Raw genomic sequence first — 27246 nt, 5'->3', positions numbered from 1 at the left:
GCCAAAAAATTGAGTTTTCGAATTTGTGATCTTTTGTGGGTTCGAAATTAAAGTTTTCCGACTTTTCAAAGAGATTATGCCATATGTATTTTAATTTGAAATATTTTTACGTTGCATTGCATTTTTAAATTAATATGTGTTGAAGACAAAAATAATTATCAAAATATTAATATCATGCTATACGAATTATGCGGAGTTTATTTTCTTTTTTTTATTAAACAAAAAAATATATTTCCTAATAAAAATCATATGACACGATTTTTTCTTTTTAGGTTTAGATCAAAATTGTTTTGTTGACTTTTTCGGTTTTACAGGAGAGAATTTGTTGTAAATTGCTGCAATGCGGTTAACTTTTTTGGCATTTGCACTTTGTTATGCTGTAGCTGCTCAACTCGTTCCGTTTGGTAAAGAAAAAACTGTAATTAAGTCAAATCAGCAATTTTTGCCAATGGTGCTTTTAACAAATTCTTCCCTGGAAAGCACGAACTTGTTGCTCGATGAAAGAGGATGCTCAGCACTTTTCTCCGTGGACAAGAATTCAATATTGTCGTTGGACCGTATTACTTCATTAAAACCAACTATTAATTTGCACCCAACTTGTACATCACATGGCCAATGCTTTTTCGTTAATTTTTCCGTTGTTTTTGAAGCAAATTGGAATCGTTCAATTTGCAGTTTGGCGTGGCTTTCTGGTGGAGCTGGAAGGTCATCAGTTTTATTTTCTTCATTTAATTCTTTGGTTTTTTGCCCCTCGAAATCTTCTTCGTTTGCCTGCGGAGGCATCGGAGATTTTGAGTCCGTTGAGGGAAGCGCCTTTTCGAATGTTACAGCAAAAGAAGAACCCATCAAGGAGCTACAAATGGCCGATCATTTATCCGCTGTTAACACGTCTGTGCTTTACAACAACACTTTTTTCCGTTGTGCAGATGTTTTCTACGGAACTGTTGTGCACGGACTGTCGCCAAGCTCGCCGGCTTGTGATTTTCGATCATCTTTCGACCGCTATATTCAATGCACTCATTCACAATCAACTGAAAAATCATCAAAATTCCACTTGTCCCGAACTGACCGTGTAGATAAGAAATGGAAGCACGTAATATTATCTAATGAAGATTGGATAGGATGCAAAGGAAAATATGGAGGCGCAATATATTTTAATGGATATAACACATCAACAAATTATGATCTTAATGTCAGCAACTCGGTTTTTGAAAGATGTCACTCAGATGATAAAGGAGGTGCAATTTACATGTATAAGGTATACAGACACAATTGTACTGGCTGCCACTTCATAGAAAATTCAGCAGTGAATGATCCACAAGATATATACTTAGCGGATCCTGATTCTTACCATGCTCCTGGTAACTATATTTTTTCGTATTCATATTCAACTACAACAGGGACGAGTTTTTATATCAATGAAAAAGGTGATTTTTCTTATCTTATTGCAAAAATGAACGAGCAGAGGAAAATAAAGCCTTCTGGGGTTGATGAATGGGGATGCGGATTAGGAACCCTTCCATGCAAAACAATTGAGTATGCTCGTTCAACTCAGAGAACAACGTATTTAATGCCGATGCTTTGTGAAGAAGGCTTTTTAACAATAGCTGATCTGACGGTTGCAACAGAGCCTCTGGAATTATCAGGCTCAGGAATAGACAAAACAACGATTGGAAACTCAGCTGCAAATAATGCTATTTTTATGGTTAGCGGAAACAAATTGGTTGTTCAGAATTTGTGTTTTCTGCTTTCAACGAGCAACACAAGAATACTGAGAATGACAAGTGCCTCTTCATTTTCCTCGTCAGCTCACTCATCCAATGAGCCCAACACTTTCTATTCCTCAAATTCTGGTCAAAGCAATTCTCAGTTTGACTCCATCAAAATCAATCAAACGGCAGACAAAGAGCTGTCTGCAGCGCTGTTTTCGATTGAGTCTGGGCAGTTTTCTGTGTCAAAGCTAACAGCAGTTAATATTAAGCTATCATCTTCTTTCTTTTCTCTCTTTTTCTTCTCTTCTTGCGAAAATCCTTCAATCAGAGATTGTGTGTTCGATAATATTTCCTCATGGTATTCTTCTTCCATGTCAATTTATTCTCCTATTTTCACTCAGCTCAGCTCATCAAATATGGCTCTTTCTCTTCAAAACTGCTCATTCAACAACATTTCTTCCAGAGATTGTGCTACTGGTGGATGTCTTGCATTCAATGCGAAATTAACATCATCATCAAGTGATTCTTCAATTTCGAATATTGCCTCTTCACTCAGCATCAACAACTGTTCTTTCAATTTGTGCAAATCAAATCCTGCAAACAGCAAAGGAGGTGCTATTTATGCCAATTACGGTAGGTCAAAGCCAACAGCAACAGATTTTTATGTGTTCAACACGAGTTTCAGCTCAAATAAGGCAAGTTTTGGAGGTGATTTGTATTTTGTGTGCTTAAACTTTGAAGAAAGCGTTAATGAAACGCTATTTGGCTTTGTTTCAACAGCAGAATCGATGAAAGGAATTCAAATGTCAATTTTTGGAGACGATTTCAATCATTTTCAAGGTGATCCAATTGATTTGAGGATATTTCTGAAGGGTTATTTTGCAATGAACGTACATACAACATCTGAGTCAAGTGGTGAAGACATATTTTTCTGTGGAGAAATCCGTCGCAAATGCTCCACTGTGAACTATGCACTCGGCAGATTGGCAAGTCCTTCTTCTTCTTCTTCTCATTCAAATGGACAAAGAACTGTTTATATTTCAGGTGCTTCAACAGTCACTTCTAGTGGAAATCTGTTAAACTCAGTTTCAATAACACCAGAACAAAATTCTGCTTCAAAATCTTCATTTTCATCATCATATTCTTCTGATCCTTCTGAATCTGTAAAAGCCAACCTTCGCATCCCATCTTCTGTTTCTGGTCAAAGCAGCTACATTTTCCACTCCTCTGATGAGACTTCATTGAATAGCCTTGCATTCTCAATTGCTCCGTCGGTGGTTGACGAAGTGAAACATCTGCTTCAATCGCTTGTTTCTTTGCAAAATGGAATATTAACATTGAGTGACTGCTCGTTTCAATGGGACGAAACACCATCGTCTAATTCTTATTCATCTTCTCTCATTCTGATCTCATCTGATCAAAGAGCAGATGCCAAGCTTGTTATCAGCCAATGCACCATCAGCCATTCTGCTCCTTTGTTCATTTCTGCTCCCATCTTTGATCTGTCGCAGGGTTCAATCAGCTCCCAATTGACTTCTGTTCACATTCAGAATGTCACATCAAGCAGTCGAAGCTCAGCTGTCTTTGCATTTAAGTCTATTTCTTCTTCCTCCTCTTCTGATTCTTCTTCATCGTCTTCAGCAGCCAATCCACAGACCTCGTTCACTCAGTGCAGTTTTGCCAACATCAAAGGAAGCGAAGGCACAAATGCACTTTTTTCGACAAGTCCATTGATGACAGGCTCAGTTGTGTTTGAGCAGTGCAACTTGACAGATTGTGTGGGAGCCAGTTCGACTGAAGGAGGAGGGATGCGATGGGATGTGTGTGGCTCAGAAGAGATGAAGATGATCAACTGCAACATCAGCAGCTGTGCTGCCAAAGAGAGCGCTGGAAGCAGCAGAGGCAGCAATGAAGACAGCAGCAAAGGCAAAGGAGGAGGCGTCTATCTGATTCTGAATGGGTCTTCGAGCGACTTCTGCTTTGAGTCGTGCACTTTCTCAGGCAACCGGGCAGAGCTGGGCAGAGATGTGTTCATTCAGTGCGCGAAGTTGTCGCAGGCAGCCGATCTGTCGAAATATGTGGATGTGTTTTCGAGTGCATTCGACGCAGACAACTCGTTCTTTGGCGCAGAAAGTGCAACGTTGTCGAATAATGTTGATCTGCTGGATGCGATGCGATACAGAAACACAGTTGTGTTTGTGTTTGGCAAAGCTCCTACCACTTCTTCTTCTGTCACTTCTTCTTCTTCTTCTTCTGCCATCAATTCTGACCCATCTGATCCAACCAGCCAAACAGGTGTCGACTGGTTCCGCTGTGGTCCCTCGGATGATCCGTGTGAAACGATCGATTTCAGTCTGAAGCAAAAGGCAGCACCAGAAACAGAAGAAGAAGAAACAGCAGCAGCAGAAGAAGAAGAAGATAAAATGCAGACGATAAAAGTGAAGGAGTCTTCGTTCATCAAAGAAGAAATCGATCTTTCTGACTCGATTTTGACATCCGCAGAAGAAAACGAAGAGTGCAAAGTGGATTTTGTTCAGTCGATTCCAAAGGCAACAGGAATTGCCATCACAAACACGAAAACAATGAAAATCTCTCATGTTTCATTCAATGTGCCAACCTCATTCACAAATGGCATGACGCTCCTGATTTCATCGCAAAGTGGAGCAGCATCGTTGGAATCATGCAATTTCTATTTGAATTCATCTTCTTCATTTGCCCATTCAAATGGTGATGCTGATGCTGGTGATGCTGATGCTGGTGATGCTGATGATGCTGTTTCCTTCTCGTTTCCTCTTGTTGGGGTGTCTTCGGGTGTGCTGTCTGTTGTCTCGTGCTGCTTCGGCTCAAACTCGGCAGTCAATTTTGGTGCAGCTGTGATGGAAATCAGCGACTCAGTCGACTTCACCTTTGACACGGCGACATTTCAGAATTTGTGTGTGCATTCTGATTGCCTCTTCAACATTGTGCATTCAAACGAGGCTTCTCTGCTTCATTCGACGTCTGATTCTGCTTCTGCTTCCTCAAGAGCACAAACAGAACAAACAGAAGGAGAAGGAGGGGATATTTCTGATAAAGATTTTTCAGAGTATTCATTCAAATTCCTGAACTGCACATTCAACTCGATCTCTTCAGTCTCTTCAGCTTCTTCGGCTGTTCAGACTGGAAAAGCGTCGCTTCTGTCGCCTGAACACGCGGCGAGTGTTGTTCTGTCCAACTGCTCTGTCTCCGCATGTCTCTCTGAAGGATCCCTCGGAGGAGGAGCACTTTGCCTGTCTGCCTCGTCTCAGGCGCCGTTCACTCTGAAGAAGAGCAGCATCAGCCGCTGTGCATGCAACAAAGCCAGCGGAAAGGGCGGATTCTTGTTCCTCTGCTTGAATGGAAGAGATGCAGAATTCAACTTCGAAGAGCTGACTTTTTCTGGAAACGAAGCAAAAGTGGGAGAGAACATGTTCCTCGCTTGCACAGAAATGAATGCTTCGATCAAGACTTCGAAGTTCAACTTTGATTTCTCTGAATTTGCTGGCAATACCAACGCCTTTGTCGGCAACGACACAAAATATGGAAATACGGATCTGACCGTGTTTCTATTTGCTTATTTAGGAAGCACAATCAACGTTGGCTCTGAAGGATTGGATTCAGTTGGGTGTGGTGTTCATGTTCCATGCTTCTCATTTTGGACATCCATGAAGCATATTGGCACAGAAGCCACCAACAAGCGAATAATCATAACCTCCTCAACAGACATCGAAGACGAACACGACATTTCTGGGCTGACAATCTCGTCGCAAAATGCTTTGGACTCACTTTCTGACTCGCCTTCGCATTCGCCTTCTTCAACGCTTTCCATTCATTCCAAACTGAACACTTTGAACAATTCACAAAAAGGGGTGCTTGTCAATTCTCGCAGTGCCACAATAGAAGATGTTTTTATTTCGATTCCTTCGTCCTTTTTGGATGGGAGTTCTGTTTCGGTCAATGAGAATGTACTGTTTGCAAGTGAATGCGATGATTCAACAGATTTGGCAGGGAGTGGGCTGAGTCTGACGAAATGCTCATTCCAAAAGCAGACAGATGAACCTGTGAAGTTCAAGTTGGTTGCTGCAATGAAAGGGAAAGTGTCTCTGCGTGATGTGTGGGTGGAGGAGATGGCATTCAGCTGCTCTGCATTTGCATTCAGTTCAGGTGGTGTTTTGTGGTTTGAAGAATGCCATTTTGCATCAGTCAATTTGGAGCAGAAATCTTTCATGGAAATGTTGGAGGTGGAAACACCAAAAAATGAAGGAGAAAAAGAAGGAGAAGGAGAAGGAGAAGGAGATTCATCAACAGCTGTTCTTCTGTTGAACTCCTCTTCATTCAGCAGCATCAACAATGGAGCATCGAATCCGTGTTCTTCGATATTCTCTCTTCAGAACATCTACGAAGTAGAAGTTGTTGGATGCACGTTCCAAACGCTCGGCTCAGAAGGATGCAAAAAGGGAGGAGCGATGTCTTTTGAGCTGAAAGGGGTAGATGGACAGCTGAAAATGAAGAATGTGGGAGTGACGGACAGCATCTGCAGCAGTTCTGAAGGATGCGGGGGAGGAATCTATTTGACATGTGCAACAGACAACAATGACCGATATTCATTTTCAGAGATAAGTGTTGGAGGAAACAAGGCACATCAGGGAAGAGACATGTTCATTGTGGCGAATGACCTGAGGAAGAGAGTGAATTCTGAGTTGTTTGCATTTGCGACACAATTTGAGGACAAAACGAATGCGCTGGTTGGGTTTGACAGGAGGTATTTCAGCGAGGCGGTTGATCTGATGATTTTTGTGGAGGGTTTTGTGAGTGCATCTGTTCTGGTTGAGGCGCCAGCAGGGCAGAACGAGGTGTTTTGTGGGAACAAATATGTTCCGTGCCAATCGCTTGACTATTCTGTCAATCGACTTGCAGAGAGCAATGCAGATGAGCCACTTCGTGTGATCACTGTGAAATCGAATGGCTCGATCGAAAATGACATTTCGCTCAACTCAGTCAATGTTGTGTCATTTGGCAAAGAAAACTGCGGGATTAACATCAGCGCCAATGTTCAGTTTGCATCTGGGAGTGTTGTTTCATCCACAGCCGCTCTTTCGTTTTCTTCGATCGATTTTCATATTCCTTCTGTTTTTGCTGTTGAGACACCCGAAGGTGCTTCGTTGTTTTCCTCTTCGACAGAAACAGGAAACATCCAATTTTCATCGTGCTCTTTCATCCTCACTTCTTCAGAATCGCAAGATGTTTCAAGTTGCGTGCATTTGATCAGCGTTTTGGGTGGGGTTGTGCAGCTTTCTCAATGCCATGATGATTCTGCCTCATTTTCTGTCACGCCTTTTGTGATTTCGCAAACAGCCCAAGCTTCATTCGAGGGAGTTAGCTTTACGCATTTGTCATTTTCATCTTGTTCACTTTTCAGTTTGATTCATTCAACAACAGATACAAAAGATGATTATTCATCATCGGCCAATCAAGAATCTCAGCCATCTGAAATAAGCTTCAAGAACTGTGAATTCACTTCTCTTCATGTGAGTGAGTATGACGAGCAGCCTTCGTTTGGGTCTATTCAGCTTGAGACGCGTCTGTCAATTGTGAACTGCTCTTTAGATGATTTGACATCTGCGTTGAGTGAGGAAGGCGGAGGAATGAGAATTGAACTTGGAGCAGAAGGAAGCTTCTGTCTGAAGGGAGAAAATTCTGAGCAGTTGAGTTCTGTTAGCCATTGCACTTGCTCGACGTTTGTCGGAAAAGGAGGGTTTTTGTATCTGAGCTGCTGCAACTCGATCGATGGATTTTCTTTGTCTGATTTGGTGTTTTCTGAGAATGAAGCATTTGTTGGAAGAAACGTGTTCATATTGAGCTCCGATTTGAATTCTTCAGTTGTCATTGGAAGGTTGATGTTTGATTGGACTGAATGGAAGAACACAACAGCTTTCTTTGGGGCAGATGAAGTGAACTTTACAGAAGGCATATCTTTGGACAAGCTGCTGTTTGAGCACACAGACACTTCTGTTGTTGTGTCGTCGAGTGGAAGAGACATCCATGGGTGCGGATCAGAAACGGAGCCTTGTCTGTCGTTTTGGGAAGGGATGAGGCATTTCAGAGAAGGAGTTCAGTTCAGAGAAATCAAAATCAACACAAGTGCTGCCATTTCAGACGAGTGGGACCTTTCAAACAGCTCAATAAGCCCAGCTGTTCCTTCTTCTCCTGGTTATTCTTCTTCTTCCTCTTCTGATGAGCCTTCCTCAGATGAATGCACAATCAATGTGGGAAAAGCTATTCAATCTCTTTCTGAGCCTTCTGAGGCTGTGCTCACAAACAAGCTTGTGCTCACATTCACCTCCATCAACTTCTGCCTGCCTTCGTCTTTCGAAACATCGCAAAAGGAACTTCTTTTCACTGAGACAGGAACAGCCACGCTTAACAAATGCTCCTTTGCGATGCAGACAGCAGAAGAAGGCATTGCGTTTGTGCTTTTCCATGTTTCGTCTGGGACACTTTCGATTGAAGAGTCCAAAATGGCTGAGCTCTCCTTTGCGACATCAGCCATCCGACTTTCAGCACCCGCTGCACATTTTGTTGCAAGCGCGTTTTCTGTTGATGTTCTGAATTTTGCAGATGGATCGTTTATTTCTGTGGACGATGCAGAAGAGAAGGGGGATGAGGAATCAGTCTTATCAGGGAATGGCAAAGAAACGAAAGCAAGCAAAGAAGCGAGCGAAATCAGACTGGAGAATCTTCAGTGGCATCTCATCCGCAGCACAAATGCGAAGGCATCGATCATTTCTTGTGAGAGTGCGCTGTCTGTGGCGCTGACGATGGACAACTCGACATTCAGTGACTGCAACAGCGAGTCTCAGCTGGGAGGGGCGTTTTGTGTGTGGATGAAGGAGAAGGCGGGTGGGCTGGCTGACAGCTGGGCAAATGAAGGCAGTGTGCTGGCGAATCTGTCGTCTTTTGTGACATGTGCGTGCTCAACGAGTGAAGGCAGAGGAGGCGCAATTGCATTGAGCTGCCTGGACGATCCAGAAGATTCAGATGCTCCGTCTTCGGAGAAAGCGAAGGCGCTTCCAATCAAATTTCGGCTGATTCGGTTTTCTTTGAACAGAGCGAGTGTGGCGAAGGATCTTTACATTGTCTGCCGATCGATTGCTGAGCAGATCAACGAGGCGCTGTTTGTGATGGACTTCAGCGAGTTGGCCTTTGACAGAGAAAATGCCATCTTCGGGATGGACAAAGTGGAGGAGGAGCCGATTGATTTGGTGCCATTTATTGTGTTCTACAAGTCAGAGCGGATATTTGTGTCAGGAGAGAAAGGGAAGAACGAGAAGGACTGTGGGCGAAGGGAAGACCCGTGTGAGACGCTGAGCGAGGCTGTGCGGCATCTGAACGACGAGCCGTACCAGAACGTGCTGGTGGTGAAGAAGGCAGCTGTTTCAACTGAGACAGCCATTTCATCAGCGACAGTGCAGACAGTCGGAGGCAGCCCAGCTGTTTTTGAGTTCAACTGCAAAATCGCTCAGACCGATGGAAGTGCGGATTGTGTGGTGTCTTCGTCTGAGGAGTGCAGCATTTTGGGGATGGACATCGTCTTCGGCCCCAGCTTCGTTTCGCCACATCGCTCTGTCTTTGGCGTGAGGAGCGGAAATCTGACGCTGGGCGACTGCACAATCACGTCAGAAGAGCCGGCGCAGCTGGCAAATACTGTAATTTGTGTTGAGAGTCATTGTTTGTGTTTGAGCAATGTTTCGTTCTCGGCCATCCGCTTGCAGGCATCGAGGCAGCAGCCATCAGCAGAAGCATTTGGAGCAAAGCAATTTGCTCAGTCTTCTTCTTCTTCTTCTTCTTCTTCGTTGTCTTCATTTGAGCCAGAAGCAGGGAATTCGTTCATTGAGGCCTGCTCTGGTGCTGCTGTGGAGTTGATTGGTGTCTGCTTCAAAGAGCTATCTTTATTTGTCGTGTCGGGCGATGCCTCGCAGTCGGCTCATGTCATCAAGTGCGAGTCGTCGTCTCTGACAGCCAGCGGACTGAGAATAGAAGATTGTTCTGTTTCTTTCATAACACCTTCCGATTCTTCATCATCTTCATCTTCATCATCATCTTCTTCTTCTTCTCAATCTCCCAATTCCTTCGAGTCATCTGCGAACTCTCTCATTTCTGTGTCTGGCGGCAGCGTGGCTGTGCTGGCAGACATTTGCATAGAGCATGTTTTCGAGTGCTGCGGTGTGCTCTCTGCAGAAAGCGGGTGCAAAGTGGAAGTGAAGCGGAGCAACGTCTCTTCGCTCTCTTCGCACTCGTCTGCCTTTGCAGCCGAAATGGCAGCGTCTTTTGTGCTGAGAGAAGTTTCTATCAGCCAAGTGAGTGTGGAAGAAGGATGCTTGTTTGCTCTTCTGCCTCCTCTTTCTTCTCCTCTTTCTTCTCTTTCTTCTCTTTTCGATGAAGAATCGGATAATTTTGAGTTTAATTCTGAATTTTACAAGGCAGCCGATGAAAGCAGCGACACGCCGTTTGAGTTGGTTCTGTGTGAAGTGAGGGATGTGCAGCTGAAGCATTCGGAAGGAGCAGCTGTGAAGGCAGCCAGTTGGAACAGCCGCATTCTGATTGACTCGTGTGTGTTCAGCAACATCAGCGGGCAGCGCGAAAGAGGAAGCTATTTGGATTTGACCTCGTGTGGAAATGTTACAATAGAAAAGAGCTCATTTTGGGGTGTTGCAGAAATGAGAAGCCAAAATGGACAGAATATTCGTTCAAAAGTGAATGAAAACGAAGAAACTGGCGAAGAAACTGGTTTTGTGTGGGAATGGAGCAGCTCTTCAATCAACTTTGTAGAAAGCACAGTGAATATAAACGATACTTCATTTGAGAACTTCTCTCAAGGAGCCATTTCTCTGTCAAACTCGACTGTTACGATAGAAATGGGGATGTTTCAGAACAACAATCCATTTGTTTCCGGCTATCCTTCTCTTCGACGCAACATTTTGTGTTCAGATGGAAGCACGTTGAATGTGAAGAGTGTGAAAGGAGGAGACGGAGCAAAAGAGAACTCCTCTTTTTGGGTGCTGGACAAAGATGGCACTTTGAACAAGGGTGAATCAGAAGTTCCGCTGTCTTTCTTTGTTCCTTCGATTGAGTCTGTTGAAAAATCAGAGAACGAAAACAAAGACATCGAATTGAAATTCATTGGCACGCTTTTGCTGCCTTGTTCGCCTGTTTTGAGGGTTCTTCGGATTGAAGGAGAAATAACAACGATCGAAGATTTAGCAATAAAAGAGACGAAGAGCATTGACGAAAACACATTGGAATGTCTGATTGACAGCTCAGCAAAAGGCAAATTGGAAAATGAATATAAAGTTGCTGTTCTTCTTCAGTTTCGAGATGAGCACAACAATTTGATTGTGCAAACGAATGAGTTTGTGATCAATGAAGCACATCCACCGCCAGCAGACGAGAACAATACTGAAGCAAACGATCAAAATAAAATGACAAAGACAGAGAATGGAAAGGGGAGTGTCTCGTGGCTGCTGTATGCCTTCATTGGGATGATCGTGCTGGCTGTGGTGCTTGTGCTGGCGATTGTGGCTGTGCTGCTGCGGGCGAGGCGCCGGCGCCAAATAGAGGAAAAGAACCGGGCGAAAGGGATGCGCTATGCGTACGACATTTACGGGGACGGGGCAGAAGGGGGCTTTGAGATGCAGCGGATGGAGACAGCAGCGATCGGGATGGGTCTGAGCGGGGCGGCGCAGACGAGCGAGATCTGCTCGTCGCAGGAGGCGCTGCTGCGGTGCGAGGGCTCAGGCAGATTCGGGAGGCTGAATGGAGATGGGGGAGATGGTGGGGTGGATGGCTTTGACTGCCGGCTGGTGGCAGCAGACGGGCAGTGCAACACGCTGGAGCTGCTTCTGGATGCTCAGCAGCGAGAAGAGGGGCAGGCGAAGGAGAAGGAGAGGGAGAAGTGGATGGGGCAGAGGGAGGTGGCGAATGCGCTGTCGCCGTTTGCGCCGCCTGTGCTGAACGGGGCGGAGTCGAATCGTTCGCTGTGTGTGTCGCCTGGCTTGGCAGGGGCAGGGGCAGCAGTGAATGGAGGGAGCGGAGGGAAGGGAATAAATAGACTGAATTCAGTTCATTCAGCCAATTCAGCCAATTCATACAACTCATACAGCTCATACAATTCTAATGATTCTAATAACTCAAATAATTCATTGAACAGAATGAATGGGGTGAATGGGGTGAATGGGGTGGGTGCAGAGCAAGGGGCAGAGACGTGTCTGATGGTGCCGTATTCAGATGCGCAGACGACGACGTCGCTGAGCCAGCTGGTGGAAGGAATGAGCTGTGAGCATCCATTCGAGTCAGTTGTGGTTGACCTGAGGGACACAGTGTTTGCGAGGGTGCACTTGGCAGAGGAGAAGAAGAAGAAGAAGATGGAGAAGATGGAGAACATGGGGATGGGAAGAGGGGGAATAGAAGGAATGGAAGAAGAGAAAGAAGGAGAAGAGGAGAAGAAAAGGGAGAAAGCGAAGAAGGAAGAGGTGGAGGCAGCGCGGGTGATATTCTGGGTGCTGAATGGGGTGGAGCATCTGCTGCAGAGCGGAAGAGAAGAAGAGCTGAGGGAGTTTACGTCGCAGTCGGTTGTGTTCACCGACGGCGGGGCAGTTGCGCTGCGGCTGTATTCATCGACAGCGGGCGGGGCATTCGAAGGAGAAGGAGGGAGAGAGGGAGAAAGAGAGGGAGGATGGGGAGACGAGGAAGGAGAGGACTTTGTGGGCTTCTCGGTGGAGTCGTGTCTGAGCAGAGGGAAAGAGAGAGAGAAAGAGAGAGGGAAGGGAGTGTTGTGCAGAAAGAGCGAGCGGCCGACGAACTTCTTTGCGCAGCGGTGGGCAGCTCCGGAGCAGCTGAGCGGGGCGGTTGGGCAGCCGAACGAGAAGAGCGCTGTGTTTTCGGTGGGGCTGGTGCTGCACGAGATGCTCAGCCGGAAGATGCCCTTTGAGGACGAAGACGCCTTCGCGGCGGGCGTGTCGATCGCTGCCGGCCGCAAACCTTCCGAAATAGGCGCGGAATATTCCTTCCTGCGGCCCATCGTCGAGCAGATGCTGCAGAAAAATCCCGCTCTGCGCCCGTCGATCTGCGCGCTGAAGAAAAAGATTGCGGGAATTCTTCCAGAGGCAGAGGAGCTGATGAAGAAAGGAAGAGAAGGAGAGGGCGAAGAAGTTAAAAGAGAAGGAAATGGAGAAGGAAATGGAGAGTTGGGAATTGTGAGCATCTCCACCTCAGCGTCGATCCTGTCAATTGCATCTTCTGCCTCTTCTGCCTCTTCTGCCTCTTCTGCCTCTTCAGATGGCTCAGATGATTCAGATGACTCAGCCGAAGTGGATGCATTGGATGACTCAGATGAGTCTGTTGATAGCCTTTCTTCTTCTTCTTCTGTTTCTTCTTTTGGTTCATTTGCTTCTGCTTCTTCTGCTCAGTCTGATTCGGAATGTGTTTCTGAGGCAGATTTGAAGGAAGAGAGCGAAGACAAATCGTCTTGTTTGGCTTAATCTCGCTGCGTTCTGTCTTTGCGCTGCATCGGATTCAACTCAAAGCAGCTCAGAGAAGAAACGCGGGAAAAGAGGGAAAAGCCGAAGAAAAGATAAAACTTGAAGAAGAAAAAGAAGGAAAAGAAGAAAAAAGAAGAGAAAGAAGAAGAAATTTGTTCCTTTTTACAAAGACAAAATGCAAAATGATGAATGTTCGATAGATTCAACAACACAAAGTCACTCAGCAACAAAACGAAAGAGACTCACGAGCAATGGTTTATTAGGTTTATCTTTTGATTCGTTGGTCTTTTTTTAAGTTTTCTCGCATTATTGCGAATTTTCATCCACTCGGAAAATGTTTTTATTTTTATTTTATTTTATTTGACTTCTTTTCGTTTGAGAATTTTGTGTGCATATTGAGAAATTGAGCACATCAGTTTTGTCATGTTTAGTAGTGTTTGCATACAGCATTGATTTGAGAGCTTTTGAGAGATTTGAATTTTTGTTTTGGAAATCAAGAATTGTTATTGATCCAACTTCACACTTTTAGCATTGGCCGTTAATATGTACTTCGCACCAGACTGTTTTTGGAATAGTATTCATTGTTGAGTATATTTGATTGGATTTCCTTGTTATTTTTTATTTGAAAAGTTTTATAAGCCATTAACCATTTTAGTTTGATTTTTCATTTTTTGAAAAGCAACTTCACCAAATTTGACAACAAATGAATTTTTTGTTTTGTATTTTCATCTTTTTATATTATTTTTTGTATTATTTTTTTATTATTGGAGGACATCTACCAAATGAATGCTTTTAATCATTTTTGAAGGAAAAGTGTTGCAATAAGATTTCTTCGTTTAAGCATTCATAAAAAGCACAAATGAAAAGCATACTTCAAAAGATACAAATCGAAACTATGTGCCTGAATATTCGATTGTGAAAGTGGAATGAAAATGTATTTTTTGGAAAAAGAAGCTTTTCAACAAAAACGATTTTTGCTGAAAAAAGTTCAAAAATCAAAAAATAACTGTTCGTTATTGAAAAAATTGTTTCTCATTTTTTTCAAGTTCGTTTCACAAAATCCTTCTTTTTGGGCTTGAAAAAGAATGCAGTGACGAAAATAAAAATCATCAAAAGATTTTTCAAAAAAAATTGTGAATAAAAATAAAAAAATGCTTTCATCTCCTCAGTTTTCTATTATTTCAGGAGCATTTCATGTTAGTGATGCTTTTCCAATGCTTTTGTGTTGTTTGTCACGAAATAATACGAATCAAATGAGTTTAATGATGAAATACTTCCACCTCGAAAAATAGACATGGCTCTGAAAATATTTGGATAAAACCTTTCAACTCTTTTCAAATCAAAGAAAGATTATCTTGCTGCGAAAAATAAATTTTCAACAAAAAATTCAAATGATTTTGATACAATATTTATGATTCAAAAAAAAGCTTCTTTGAACGTTTTTCATAATAAAAAATATAAAAGAAATTTGTTCAACAGAATCAAAACCTTCTTCCCAATCTTAACATTATTCATCACCAGCTGCCTCAGTGCCACTTCAAACACACACTTCGTCATTCCACTCCCACCTGATGTTGAAGAACTGATCACCACATCCTCCAGCAAAAGTGTCCCGCTTCCCAATGATACCACAAACACACTCGGCGATGAGCTTCTTGTTGCATTGTGGTCGATCCCAACATGCCCCACCTCCAGCTGTCCAGAAGATATGCTAAACAGCGCTGTCGAAGAGGTAGAAAGTGCACTCGTCCCAATCACACTCACTGTCTTCCCTTTCCCCAAAACAGAAATCTTCTTTTCCCCAACACTGATCGTCGCCCCTTCGCTCACATGCCTCCCACCCAGCAACGTGATTGTGGAGCTCAGCTGCGCCATGCTCGACCCCACTGCATGCCCCACTGTCTTGCAAGGTGCTGCCTCACTCATCCCACACAGATTGTTTGCGTCATCTCCACTCACTCCAACATAAATCGTTTTGTCCTTCAGCCAATCCTTCTTTTCTGTATGCTGATACACCCAATTGTTTCCGTTATAATATTGGTAGTACACTCTCGTATCATTGCTATTCGTTGTGTACGATTCGTAGAATGGGTTAGCCGATGAAAAAAGATTGTTTCCATCATAAAAATGCACATCATGGCCATATGGAGTGGAATTACTGCAACTGCAATCATGGAAGAAGAAGAAATAGCAATAAATGTTGTTGCTTGGAGCTATTTGTTGGTTTGGATCAAATCTCATTCCTCCGCCATATGATAATGCGCTGCACGAAATAAACTGGAGGCTCCTCATTTTGAACAAAGCCGGAACATTTTGACAAAACATCCCTCCGCCACTAGTGCTTGAAAGTGAGCACGAAGTGAATAAACATTCAAACACGCAAGCACTCTCCCCTTTCCCATTTTCTATTCCAATACAATTGGATCCAGAAACATTAAAAGAATTAAGAAAAAGTCCTCCTCCATTATATTTTGCAGAACATTTCTGGAACTCGCACCCACTGATCCTGACACATGACGAAATTGATTCAGCAAATATTCCTCCTCCATAATAATTTTTTGCAGTACATGCATTGAACGAATTGTTTTCTGCCTTGATTGTGTGAATTGTATGGCACATAATTCCTCCTCCTCGACTGTATGCAGTACAGTCGTTGAACGAACAAAATTTCACTGAAAGTGTTCCCGATGCCTTGTTGTACATGTTAATAGCACCTCCACTCGATATTCCATCTGAATAAGAACTACTTGTTCCAGTTGTATTTGAGCCATTCCACTCGCACCAAGCGAACGAATTTGCCCCATTGTCTGCAATCTGCTGTCTCGCTGGTTTCGATAAATTCCCTTCACTCCCGCTGATTGCAACATTCTGAGAGCGATAGCACCTGGCAAAAGAGGTGTTCGAGGCAGCCAAGGATGATGAGGGGCTGTTCAGTGAGGGAACAATGCCCCCATCATAAACATCCCACACCGATACAAACTCACACCCACTCATCAGAAATGATGTTTGGCTCAGCCCTTCAGCCAGATGTGATATTTTTGGTGGATTTGTGGAGATGTTGAAGAAGGTCAGCTGGGCGAGAGATACAAGGCGTGTCAATGGAGGTGCCAGAAACGGGGCTGAAGACACACAAAAAGATGAGAAATGAGTCTCGCTCACCAATACACTCCCTCCTCCTTCACTTTCTTCTTCACTTCCTTCTGCACCTCTTCCTCCGCCTCGTTGTTCTCCTCTCTTCCCTCCTTCACCTCTTCCTCTTCCTCTCAATACAATTTTCATCAAAACCTCAAATTATTCTACAACCATTTTCCTTCCTTTTTCTGCTGCATATGTTATGAATCTCATAAAAAAAATATAACAGACCTTCGCTGCCAATGCCTTTTTATTATTAATAATCCTACAAAGCTCTTTCCCAAGCTGATTCTGCTCATTGCCCTTCACTTTCTATCGTCTGATGTTATTCTGCTTTTCCTTGCGACTTTTGGAAGATGCCCACAAAAACACTTTTTTTTTCAAACAAATAAAAAGAAAAAACAATAAATCATATAAAAAATAGTCAAATAATATAATTAATAAAAATATCATACCTTTTTTATCCTTTTCTCTTGCCAACTTTTCTCAAAGAATCATCGCATTCCTTGCTTCCTCATCCCTTCCTTCATCTCAAGCAAAAATAAACTCTTCTAAAATAGATATGGAATATGAACATTATCTTCAAGCCATTTATTTTGATTAATATTCCGAGGTATATTTCCATCTTCTTTTTAGAACTTTCTCCAAATTTTTGAATAATTTCCTCATAAAAGCCAATCACATCGATTTTTCGCTAAAGCTCCTTTCTCTTTCTTTTTCTTCTTTGTTAGGCACAGTTTCTTTTCTTCTTCTCAATTATTTGTGCATTTCTTCTATCTTTTCATCATTTTCCCATTCTCTCTTTTTGCTTTCAACCAGATTTGTCCAACGCTCCTTCCAAAACCTTCAAAATTATCTTTCTTTCATTACATTTCGCATTTCTCCTCCAGCTCACTCCTCCATGCGCCCCTTCATTTGTTTCATCCCGACTTCTTTTATGCATTTTTAATCCTCTCTTTTCATGTTCCATGTTCATTCATTGCCATTGAGCATTCTTGTAACAATACAAACATCATAAAAAAATAAAATACGAAAAAAAATATTTTTATAATAATAATGAACAAACCTATGCCAATTGATATGACCAATCTTCGGAGACAATATTTCTTCTTCTTCTTCTTCTTCTTCTTCTTCTGTGTATATTTCTCTGTTCTGCCCACAACATCATCCTTCTCTGTCTCTGCTCCCAATCTCAAGGCAAATGATACCACTTCTCTTCTGCTCCCTCAAAATTGCCCATGTCCAATCCTCCCTTTCGCTTCCATTCCACAAATTCCAACAACTCTAACCAACTTATTTCATAAGATGGCAAGTGAAAGGAAGGGGAAAAAAAAAAGACGAGAAAAACGAAGAAGAAGAAGACATAGATAGACAAATTGAAGAAGAAGAAGAAATTATTTTATTCGGAGGAGCTGGTGATGATGATGATGATGAGGCGAAGAAGACAAAAAAGATGATGAAAACTATGAGGCTGAAAAAGAAGAATAACAACAAATGAAAAAGTCTATGAGAATGAAGAATACGATGAAGGAGATGCAAAAGACGATAAAGAAGATGCTGCTGAGTTTTCATATGAACGATATTTTCTTCTGTAAAATATCCTCAAAATAACAACCTCGTTCTCTGCTCTTGTAGATAACGCTTCGATGACATAAGGCTAAGGCGAGTATTAAAATATTCAAAGTCCATTTTGTCTGAAATCCACCACAAGCTTCTTGTATCACACAGAACTGTCCGTTTTTCTCGTATTTTCGACTAACAAGCCAATCAACTAAAAGTAGTTCCATCCCTCTCCTCAGTCCATAAAATCAATATCTTACCCTTCTCATCCCAAGAAAGGCGCCTTGCTCTGTCCAAACTGCTGCCAATCTCCTGTTTCGGTCATTTGCCACAATCTCTCCAACAAAAATTTTTGAAAATATCCCACACTCATTAAAAAACGTTCCCTTTTCATAGGGATTGGACATTCTTCCTTTTTGCCTTTGGATATCTTCCAACCCCGTTGATTTCTGCTCCATTAAAATTCATTTTTCATCACATTTCTATCTATCGCGCATGTTGAGTCCAAAATGAGTAACATAAACATTTATGATAAAATACATTCTGGCTCCAATGATATATTTGTAAGATAACATTTGGCTCGCTTCATTGCTGTTCTGTTCTGCAAAGAATAAATCGTCCATTTTTAATAAATCGTCTGAATCACCACTTTGGAGAGGTTACGGATGATAACATCTTCACAACAAATAGAACAATATAAATTGCATACATACAAATATCCGCACTCGCATTGAAAATGTTGTTGCTCCACACCATTCCATCAATCAAAATGAATAATTCCAGCTTCCCTCATAATAAAATTGTTGTTGTCTCATCTGCCATATCTCTGGAAATAATTCATTTATTCCAGCTGCAATGTTTGACGTCTTGATTTCTCACTCTGTTGAACGGCTTTTTTATCATTAAACTTTGATCATTTGCCATAACAGATTAGAGAGTTTGATGAATGAAAGATGGCTCAATTTGATGTTTTTTGGTTGAAAGGACAGAGGCTGGAAGAGAAATGGGGACAGGGGATTGTTTGTGGGGCAGCTCAACAACCTTGCCAATTCTTGTTGTTTGTGTTTGAAATGAGCAGAAAAGAAATTGATTTCTTTCTTTATGGCCGCTGCCTGGTGCTCGTGATGAGCATGAGATAATAAGAGGGAGAAAATATCGACAATGCTTTTATTTATCATTCAGCACCTGGATTGCAACATATCCTGCCAATCCCCTTGAATGAATGGTATTTTATTGAAAAGTGAAAGAAAAAGAATAACAATGCCAAATCTTGTTTTGGTCATGTCACAAAATTGTTGCACTTTTGATCATGTGCTTTATTCTTCTCATATTGGTGTCATCTTTCAATATTATTGTGAAGTTCAAAGCACATACAAATGGATTATTTTCATTTATCAAAATTCGCTTTTTCACTTGTGCATCATCTTCGCTTTCCATATTTTCAAACGTTTTTTCTTCTTCTTCGCATTTGCCAATACTCGATCTGGGAAATTGGATCAACATCCTTCAACATCCCAAAGAGACAAAACAAGATGATTCTCTTGTGTTTGAAAGGAATTTGTCTTCGCCTGAAATGCCATTTGGCAGACCTTGGAGTGTCTCTTTTTCTGTCATTCTATCATCACCATCCCCTGTTTCTGTTGTTATCTTCATCAACACTATTAAGAAGACCCATCTCATCCCAAGAAAATATATCAATGAGAATGAGCAGGATTGTTTTTTATCATTCCTTTTTGTTAATGAAAGGAAATATCACAAAGCTCTTGGTTTTTGAATTGGAGTCATCAAGGCCAATCACGTGAGCACTTTGGCGATCATCAGGGTTGTGAGTCCATGGAAAGGTATGGAAAGAAGAGAGAATGCAAAAGGCGAGAAATGAGAAGAGGAATTATTAAGAATCTGTTTGTGAATGAAGCCTTGCATGAAGCAGAAGGAAAGACAGCAAGATGGATTTTTTTTGAGAGGGATTGTCAAAGAAGTTCTTTGAACTGAACAAGGATCGAATTGACAGTTGGTGTGTCTGAGTGGATTTTGAGCAGGATACACATTCTTTGGCCTTCTCATAAGTTTCAATTCATATGTGTTCCATTTGGAATGAGTGATGGTTTTGAATATATTTGAGGATATGGTGAGACACTTTTCCTGATAGAAATGGTGGAACCAGTTCTTGCAGTTTGTTTTATTCGACAAAAAGACATCTGGCAAAACGGGAAGGATGCATTTGTGGAGAATGGGAAAACAGGAGAGTTTTGAGGGGATGGAGGAATGAGATGTCTCGTCCAGAACGAGTTGGGAGAAGGGAGCAGAGGGAAATGAAGGTGAAAGAGCAAGGAGGAATGGCGGATGAAACTCAGTTTGTGAGGGGAGGAGAAAGAAGGGTCAGTTGATTTATTAATCATTTTTTTATATGAGTTGTTGTTTGTCTTGTGGTGTGGCTGCTCATCATTGATAACCTTGGGAAATGTGTGTGGAGAAGGTTGTGTTGCCTTTGGCATTCCCTTTTGATATTTGTGTTTTTTGGGGAATGTGTGTCTGTGAATGAGCAAAAAGAGGGAATGATGTTGTTGGGAGTGATAGAGATGTGTCTGCTTTGCAATGAGGAAGAGGAAGAGGAAGAGGAAGGTGATGGAAGGGGCAGTTGGCAGTCTGCTTGGAGGGGTCTTTTAAAGGGAGAATGAAAGAAGAAAAGCAGAGAGAGGCAGGGGATTGAGATGGAATGGAAAGGAAAGGAAGGAGGAAGAAGGAAGAAGAAATGTGAAGAGAAAGATGTTGTGGCTGGGCAAATGAAATGGGGTGAGGAGTGTTTGTGGGTGTGATGATTCCACGCTCAGCAAGGTTGTTGGCAATGTTGATGGTTGTGATGGATGCTGTGTGTTTTGGAGCAGAAAAGTTGGGGAAAGCAGACAGAAGAAATGGGAGAGGATGGTGAGTGGCAGGCAGTTGTTGGAGGGGGGTGAGGATGAAGCGGAGGAAAGGATGCTGGATGGGCATATGGCTGATGGAGCAGATGTGTTTGTTGAGAGGGGTTGAGGGGCAGTTGTGTTTTTGGAAGGGAGAGGAAAGAAGAGGGAGATGGAGAACATATGGAGGGTGTGGAGCTTGTTGGAACAAGAGAAGGAAGATGAAGGATAGGATTGCATTTGAATTGTGATAAGCATGAAGGGATTGGAAATATCCTTGAAAATTCACAAAAAAAAATATTGTAATTTTTCAGAGGGATTTCAAACACTTTATTCTCTGTTTTGTTCTCATTCACATCGTTGATTTCTTTTTCGCTCAGTTCCACTCAAAACATATTTTTATCTGTCTGTTTGTGTGGCATTCCCTTGTGTGAAAAAATATAAGGGAATCAACACACATGATTGTCTTTGGAAAGGAGCCAGCGCAAATGAATTCTTTAGAAATGGCTGAGAAATTGGATTTGGAGGAGTCTGGACACACAGAAACCAGGGGGGAATGGCATTTTTCTTTTTTATAAATAATAATAAAAATATATTTACAATTACAAAAAAAAAATATTTTTTCTCAAATAGAATAAGGAATTGGTTTATGCAATCAGATCAAATGAAAACAGAAAAAGCGGAAAGCGTGTTGAGAGAAGTTTTGCAACTTGGAGTGGACACGGCGCATGGCACCCTCTGAGGGGTGCAACTCGATCCTTGAGGTGGTACTGGTGATGAGCCTCTGGGCTGACTGGGAAATGGGGCAGCGATTTATCGGCCAGATGGCTGTGCCTGTGCATGGAGCATGTTTGCGATGCCTCTTTCTATGTGCTGTGCTGGAAATGTGTTGTGAGTTGGCGGTATGAGTGGGCTTGTGGGGCAGCTTGGTGTCGGTGGGTGGCGTTGTTTCTTTTCAGAATGTTATCTTTTCAGCCAGGGTGGTGGAGGTGTGCCATTTTGTTTGCCTCTCGAGGGAGCTGTTGATGTGTTGCACCTTTTTTGTGTCTTTTTTTCCGTATTTTATTTCTCAGCAGGGCGCAGCTGGGGATGTTTTGCAACAGAAGAATTTTTCGATGATCGGGGTTCCTGTGTGGGCCAAAACGGCGGGGGATGCGATAGGAGCAATGAAAACTGCGATTGGGAGGGGTGCAGTGTGGTGACGAGGGATGCAGCAAAATTTTGTTTTTTCATCTCAACGGCAGTTCTGGCGGCTGTGGCAGCGCCAGCGCAAATACGGATGATTTTATTGGATGCTCTCCTTCAGATCTGGGATTTGCCGTTATTTCAGCCAGCAAAAATATTTCGACTCCAACTGCCCACTCGACACACTGAACAGCGTCGTTGAAATCGAAGAAAGAGAATTCGTCCCAATCACACTCACTGTCTTCCCTCTCCCAACAACAGAAATCTTCTTTTCCCCAACACTGATCGTCGCCCCTTCGCTCACATGCCTCCCACCCAGCAACGTGATTGTGGAGCTCAGCTGCGCCATGCTCGACCCCACTGCATGCCCCACTGTCTTGCAAGGTGCTGCCTCACTCATCCCACACAGATTGTTTGCGTCATCTCCACTCACTCCAACATAAATCGTTTTGTCCTTCAGCCAATCCTTCTTTTCTGTATGCTGATACACCCAATTGTTTCCGTTATAATATTGGTAGTACACTCTCGTATCATTGCTATTCGTTGTGTACGATTCGTAGAATGGGTTAGCCGATGAAAAAAGATTGTTTCCATCATAAAAATGCACATCATGGCCATATGGAGTGGAATTACTGCAACTGCAATCATGGAAGAAGAAGAAATAGCAATAAATGTTGTTGCTTGGAGCTATTTGTTGGTTTGGATCAAATCTCATTCCTCCGCCATATGATAATGCGCTGCACGAAATAAACTGGAGGCTCCTCATTTTGAATGCAGCTGGAACATTGAAACAGCACATCCCTCCGCCACTAGTGCTTGAAAGTGAGCACGAAGTGAATAAACATTCAAACACACAAGCACTCTCCCCTTTGTCGTTTTCTGTTCCAATACAGGAAGATCCAGAAACATTAAAAGTTTGAAGATAAAGGCCTCCTCCATAACCACTTGCTTTGCATTTCTGAAATTCGCACCCACTGATCCTGACGCATGACGAAATCGAATAAATGTCAATTCCTCCGCCTTCGTAGTTCTGAGCTGTGCAAGCGTTGAACGAAGTATTCTCGACCGTAATGGAACATATTTCATATGCTGTTATTGCTCCTCCGCCATAATACGCGTAGCAGTCGTTGAACGAGCAATGTTTTACAGAAAGTGTTCCCGATGAAAGACCGTATATATTGATTGCCCCTCCATTTGAAGCTCTGTCTTCATATTCATCATTTTCTCCAGTAGTTTTTGAGCCATTCCACACACACCAAGTGAACGAATTCGCCCCATCATCTGATATCTGCTGTCTCGCTGGTTTCGATGGATTCCCCTCACTCCCGCTGACTGCAACATTCTGAGAGCGATAGCATCCGACAAATGAGGTGTTCGAGGCAGCCGAGGAAGATGAAGGGTTGTTAAGCAAAGGCAGAAGATTTTATAAAAGGAAATTGACTGAAGATGAAGAATCTTATTGCTTATCTGAGACGTTAGAAAAGACAAAAAGAGAGCGTGACGCAAGGGATATGACGAGCAATGGAAGAATGGGGCTGAAGAAATGCAAAAAGAAGAGAAATGCGACTTTTCCTTCGAAAGCACTTTCTCCTCCTCTTTTTATTTTTATCATTGCTGTTGAAAGGATTGTCATTTTTGTCAAGATTTTATTGTTGAAAAAAAATAATAAGACAGTTGGTTCAATTGAAAGGCATTGTCAGCACTTGTCAAATAATTTTTTTTTAATTCAAAGAGAAATTGAGAGTTTCAAAAGCTAAATGCCAACGGCCAAAATGCGCATAAACTTTTCTTGAAAGACTCGTTTTGGAATCAAATTTATTGTTTTGCTTTTATTTTATTTATTGAATATGAAAGTGAATGATATGATGATGTTTTCAAATGGGACGAAATTTTTGCTTTATGAATTTTGTTCCACTCATTTCTTTCAAAGATTTTTTCTCCACTTTTTATATTTCTCATTCAATAGAGCACAGTAATGTCAGTTTTATGATTATACGATTGCAAAAATTTTGGAACAAATCATTGAATTTTTCATAAATGTAAGAATTCTGTCCCAAATGGTGAAAATTCTATTTTGTTCTTTTCTTTTTGTTTTTATCCAAATATTTGAAATAAGTATTGATTGAATGTTTGCAGCAAATCGAAATGAATAATTTTCATTGATTCGTTTCATTTTCACTTGATATTTTTTAAAAAATACATTTATTTATAAAAATTTATTATTATTTTATATTCAATATTTCCATAAAAAAATCATAACTTTGAACAAATTTGTCTTTTGCTTTTATTTATTTTCGAAAAAGATAGTTATTTAAATAGCAACAGAACGTTTGTAACACTTGGCCAGAATATCATTTCTTCAAACAAATCTTTTTTTCACAATATTCAAACACTCATAAGTTCGCAGATGAGCCTTTTCACCGTTTATTATTCAGAAGAAATACAAATGAATTATTTTCATTAAAAAATGTTCTTATAACATTCGGTTTGTCGAATGAATGTTTCAAACAAAATAGGATTCGATATTCAATTTCTTTTCTCTTAAAATCAAAGATAATTTGAAATTTGATTTTCTCGTAAATTAGCAGATTCTTTTTTTCAACAAAATTCTCTTGACCCTTCACATGATAAAACTGTTATTGTCCATGTTGATGATATATTTATTCAGAATTGATTTCTCACCTCTTATCTTATCTTGTCTTGTCTTGTCTTGTTTATTTATTCAGTAATTTGATAGTCAAAAATCCAGTCTCATTCAAATAATCATTTATCATTGTTTTCATTATCGTTTGTTGATTTGAGATTTGGGTGATTCCTTTGTGGCATCACACTATTTCTATCATAAGAATTCATTTCGATAAATCAATTTGAAGATCATGAAGATGAAACCAAGCAGAACTATTGATGAGTTTCTATTTGTTTTCAGATTGTTGTCTTTCAGTTATTTTCAATGATTCAATAATTGATGATTTCAATCCACTGAACAATTCATTGCAATCTGTTTGACCCAATGATCGAATGTTGGTTATTATTGGAGAACAGAATTATCATTTTTGATTTCAAAAACACTCACCCAATTTCAAATGTTAATGTCAAAGTCCAATTTCATTTTGACATTTGTTTTGAAATTTGATGAGAATCATCAACTATTTTGTATTCTTGTTTGCACCATGTTTCAACAGTATTTTTTTTCCTTTATGAATGAATTGAAACATCTTTAAACAAAAAATAAAATATTCTCAAAATGTTTTCTTGTGTGATCATTAATAATTATCTTCAAATCATCAAAATCGAGAACTGTTTTCATTCATTTGTTTGAGTATTGATATCTTGAAAAACTGAATTGAGATAATGATCAACATCATTTTCGAATTACACTTTCATTTTATTTTTTACAATGCAAAACAAAATTCATTAATATGTGTTTCTAGGCCTTTGCGACAAGGAAATATTTAGCGAATTGTGTCGGTCGAAAAAAAAAACCTGTGTCGAGAGTTTTTTTTTTTTTTTTTTTTTTTTTTTTTTTTTTTTTTTTTTTTTTTTCTGAAATTAGCTATTTGAAATGTATTTTTAACAGTTTTCGCTTTTAACTTTTGAAGTTGCAAAATTTTTCTTTTGCAAATTATTTTAACACACATTTCATGCGCAAGAAGTTAAGTTTTGATTTTTCAAGAACTCATTTTTCAGTGAAATGCAATCAAATAATCTCAAAATACTTATTAATTCAGTTAAAAAATACAGATATTATCAGTGCAAGGTATTGCAATAACTCATAAAAATCACATTCAAACACAAGACAAATATTATTATCAAATGCAAAAACAATAATTTGATTTTAAATAACTTTCAGATTCAGCTGGAATTTTCAAAAATATGTAAAACAAGCAAAATAAAGCTGTGTTGTCAATATTCATTTCATGAAGTCTTTTTTTGTCCTTCAGCATCATTTAATGACCTATCTTTTCCACTTTAAATCGACTGAAGCAAGAGGCCAACAATGAAACTAAATATGTGAACGATAGAGGAAATCTGATTTTGAGCGGCTGTTGTTGGATTGATGTTAAGCTGTTGTTTTTAAAAATAGGAAGAACATGTGGAATGCATTATCGTTGGATTTTTATAAGTTGCAAGAAAGAATGTTGGAACAATAAACGGAAGTTCTTGCTTCAACAATTTGTCCTTGTTTAAAAAAAACGAAGGAACAAAAGATGTAAATTGAAACGGGTTCCGTTCGCAAGGAGAAAATCAGAACAGGATTCCTGCGGTCTTTTGAGAATAGTGGAATTGTTCAAAGCGGCTCAATTGTTTCATATTACGTTATATTTCCATTTCCTGTGCAAATAGTCAGCAAAAGAAAAAATTGTGTGAGAGATGGAGCACTGTGAATGGAAATGAAGGTATCAGATTCAATGATTCATCTGAGGATGGGAGAGATGAGCGTTCATAAGAGCGAGGAGAAAGCGGAGCATTGGTATCACTTGAATTGAGAAAAGAATATTAACACTAAATGCTGTTTCGAGAAGCTGATGTTCTGTTTGTCCTTCCAATTCGTGTTTCCAATTGAGACAATTCTTTAGCCAGGTTACCTTCTCTGCTGCATGGGAAAAAATGCATCTCGAACAGAACAATATATCCTCCTTTTTCCTTCAGTCGAGTTCCAATGCCTGTCAGCATCTGTAACTGGATAGCAAAGCAAAATCTTTTTTGGCCTTTTATTAAGAACGTGAAAATGGTGTTTTGAGAGAAAAATGAGTGCGGAAAAAAGCATGTTGCGAAGCATCTTGATTCTCTTTCGAATACAGATTGGAATGTGCTTGTATTCACTTGATCTTTATTTGTTTTGAATGCTGAGAAGATGGAAGCGAGCCACATTTCAATGGTGCGGATGAAAGTACAGAAGATGAAGCAAATAAAGCATGTATCATTTTGAATGTTTTGGAAATTCAATTTTGTTTGTCAGAAGTGACAAAACAACAACTGTCCAGGATGTTTCAAAAATCGAAAATATTCCATTTATCAAATAAAGAGAATTGAGTTCGTCAGGTTGGAAATTTTATTTTTCTGCCTTTTTGATCTTTTCATACTGAAGAATGTTCTTGGCCTTTCCCGCTGAGAAATGAATCACTTGCACAGTCTTTGGAACTTCTTTCTCTTCGTATATCTCATTTTCTTCCGCTCCTCCTTCTCCGTTCAGTATCCACA

At 40.9% G+C, this 27246-nt stretch overlaps 2 protein-coding genes across 2 annotated transcripts; one reads left to right on the top strand and one right to left on the bottom strand.

The window, feature by feature from the left end:
• Positions 1-340: 340 nt before the first annotated feature.
• MONOS_11426 (uncharacterized protein) lies at positions 341-13275 on the top strand (the record flags this gene model as incomplete). Its single annotated transcript, XM_067863955.1, has 2 exons — positions 341-399; positions 676-13275. 2 exons carry the CDS (start codon positions 341-343, stop codon positions 13265-13267), a joined length of 12651 nt encoding a protein of 4216 aa, XP_067721678.1. The 3' UTR covers positions 13268-13275.
• Positions 13276-14710: 1435 nt separating this feature from the next.
• MONOS_11424 (uncharacterized protein) lies at positions 14711-16546 on the bottom strand (the record flags this gene model as incomplete). Its single annotated transcript, XM_067863954.1, has 1 exon — positions 14711-16546. One exon carries the CDS (start codon positions 16544-16546, stop codon positions 14711-14713), a length of 1836 nt encoding a protein of 611 aa, XP_067721677.1.
• Positions 16547-27246: the final 10700 nt, after the last annotated feature.

Source organism: Monocercomonoides exilis, assembly GCF_001643675.1.
Source record: "Monocercomonoides exilis strain PA203 chromosome Unknown scaffold45-810774, whole genome shotgun sequence".
Lineage (NCBI taxonomy): Eukaryota > Preaxostyla > Oxymonadida > Polymastigidae > Monocercomonoides > Monocercomonoides exilis.
Note: the sequence above shows the minus strand (reverse complement) of the source record. Positions and strands in the feature narration are given on the sequence as shown.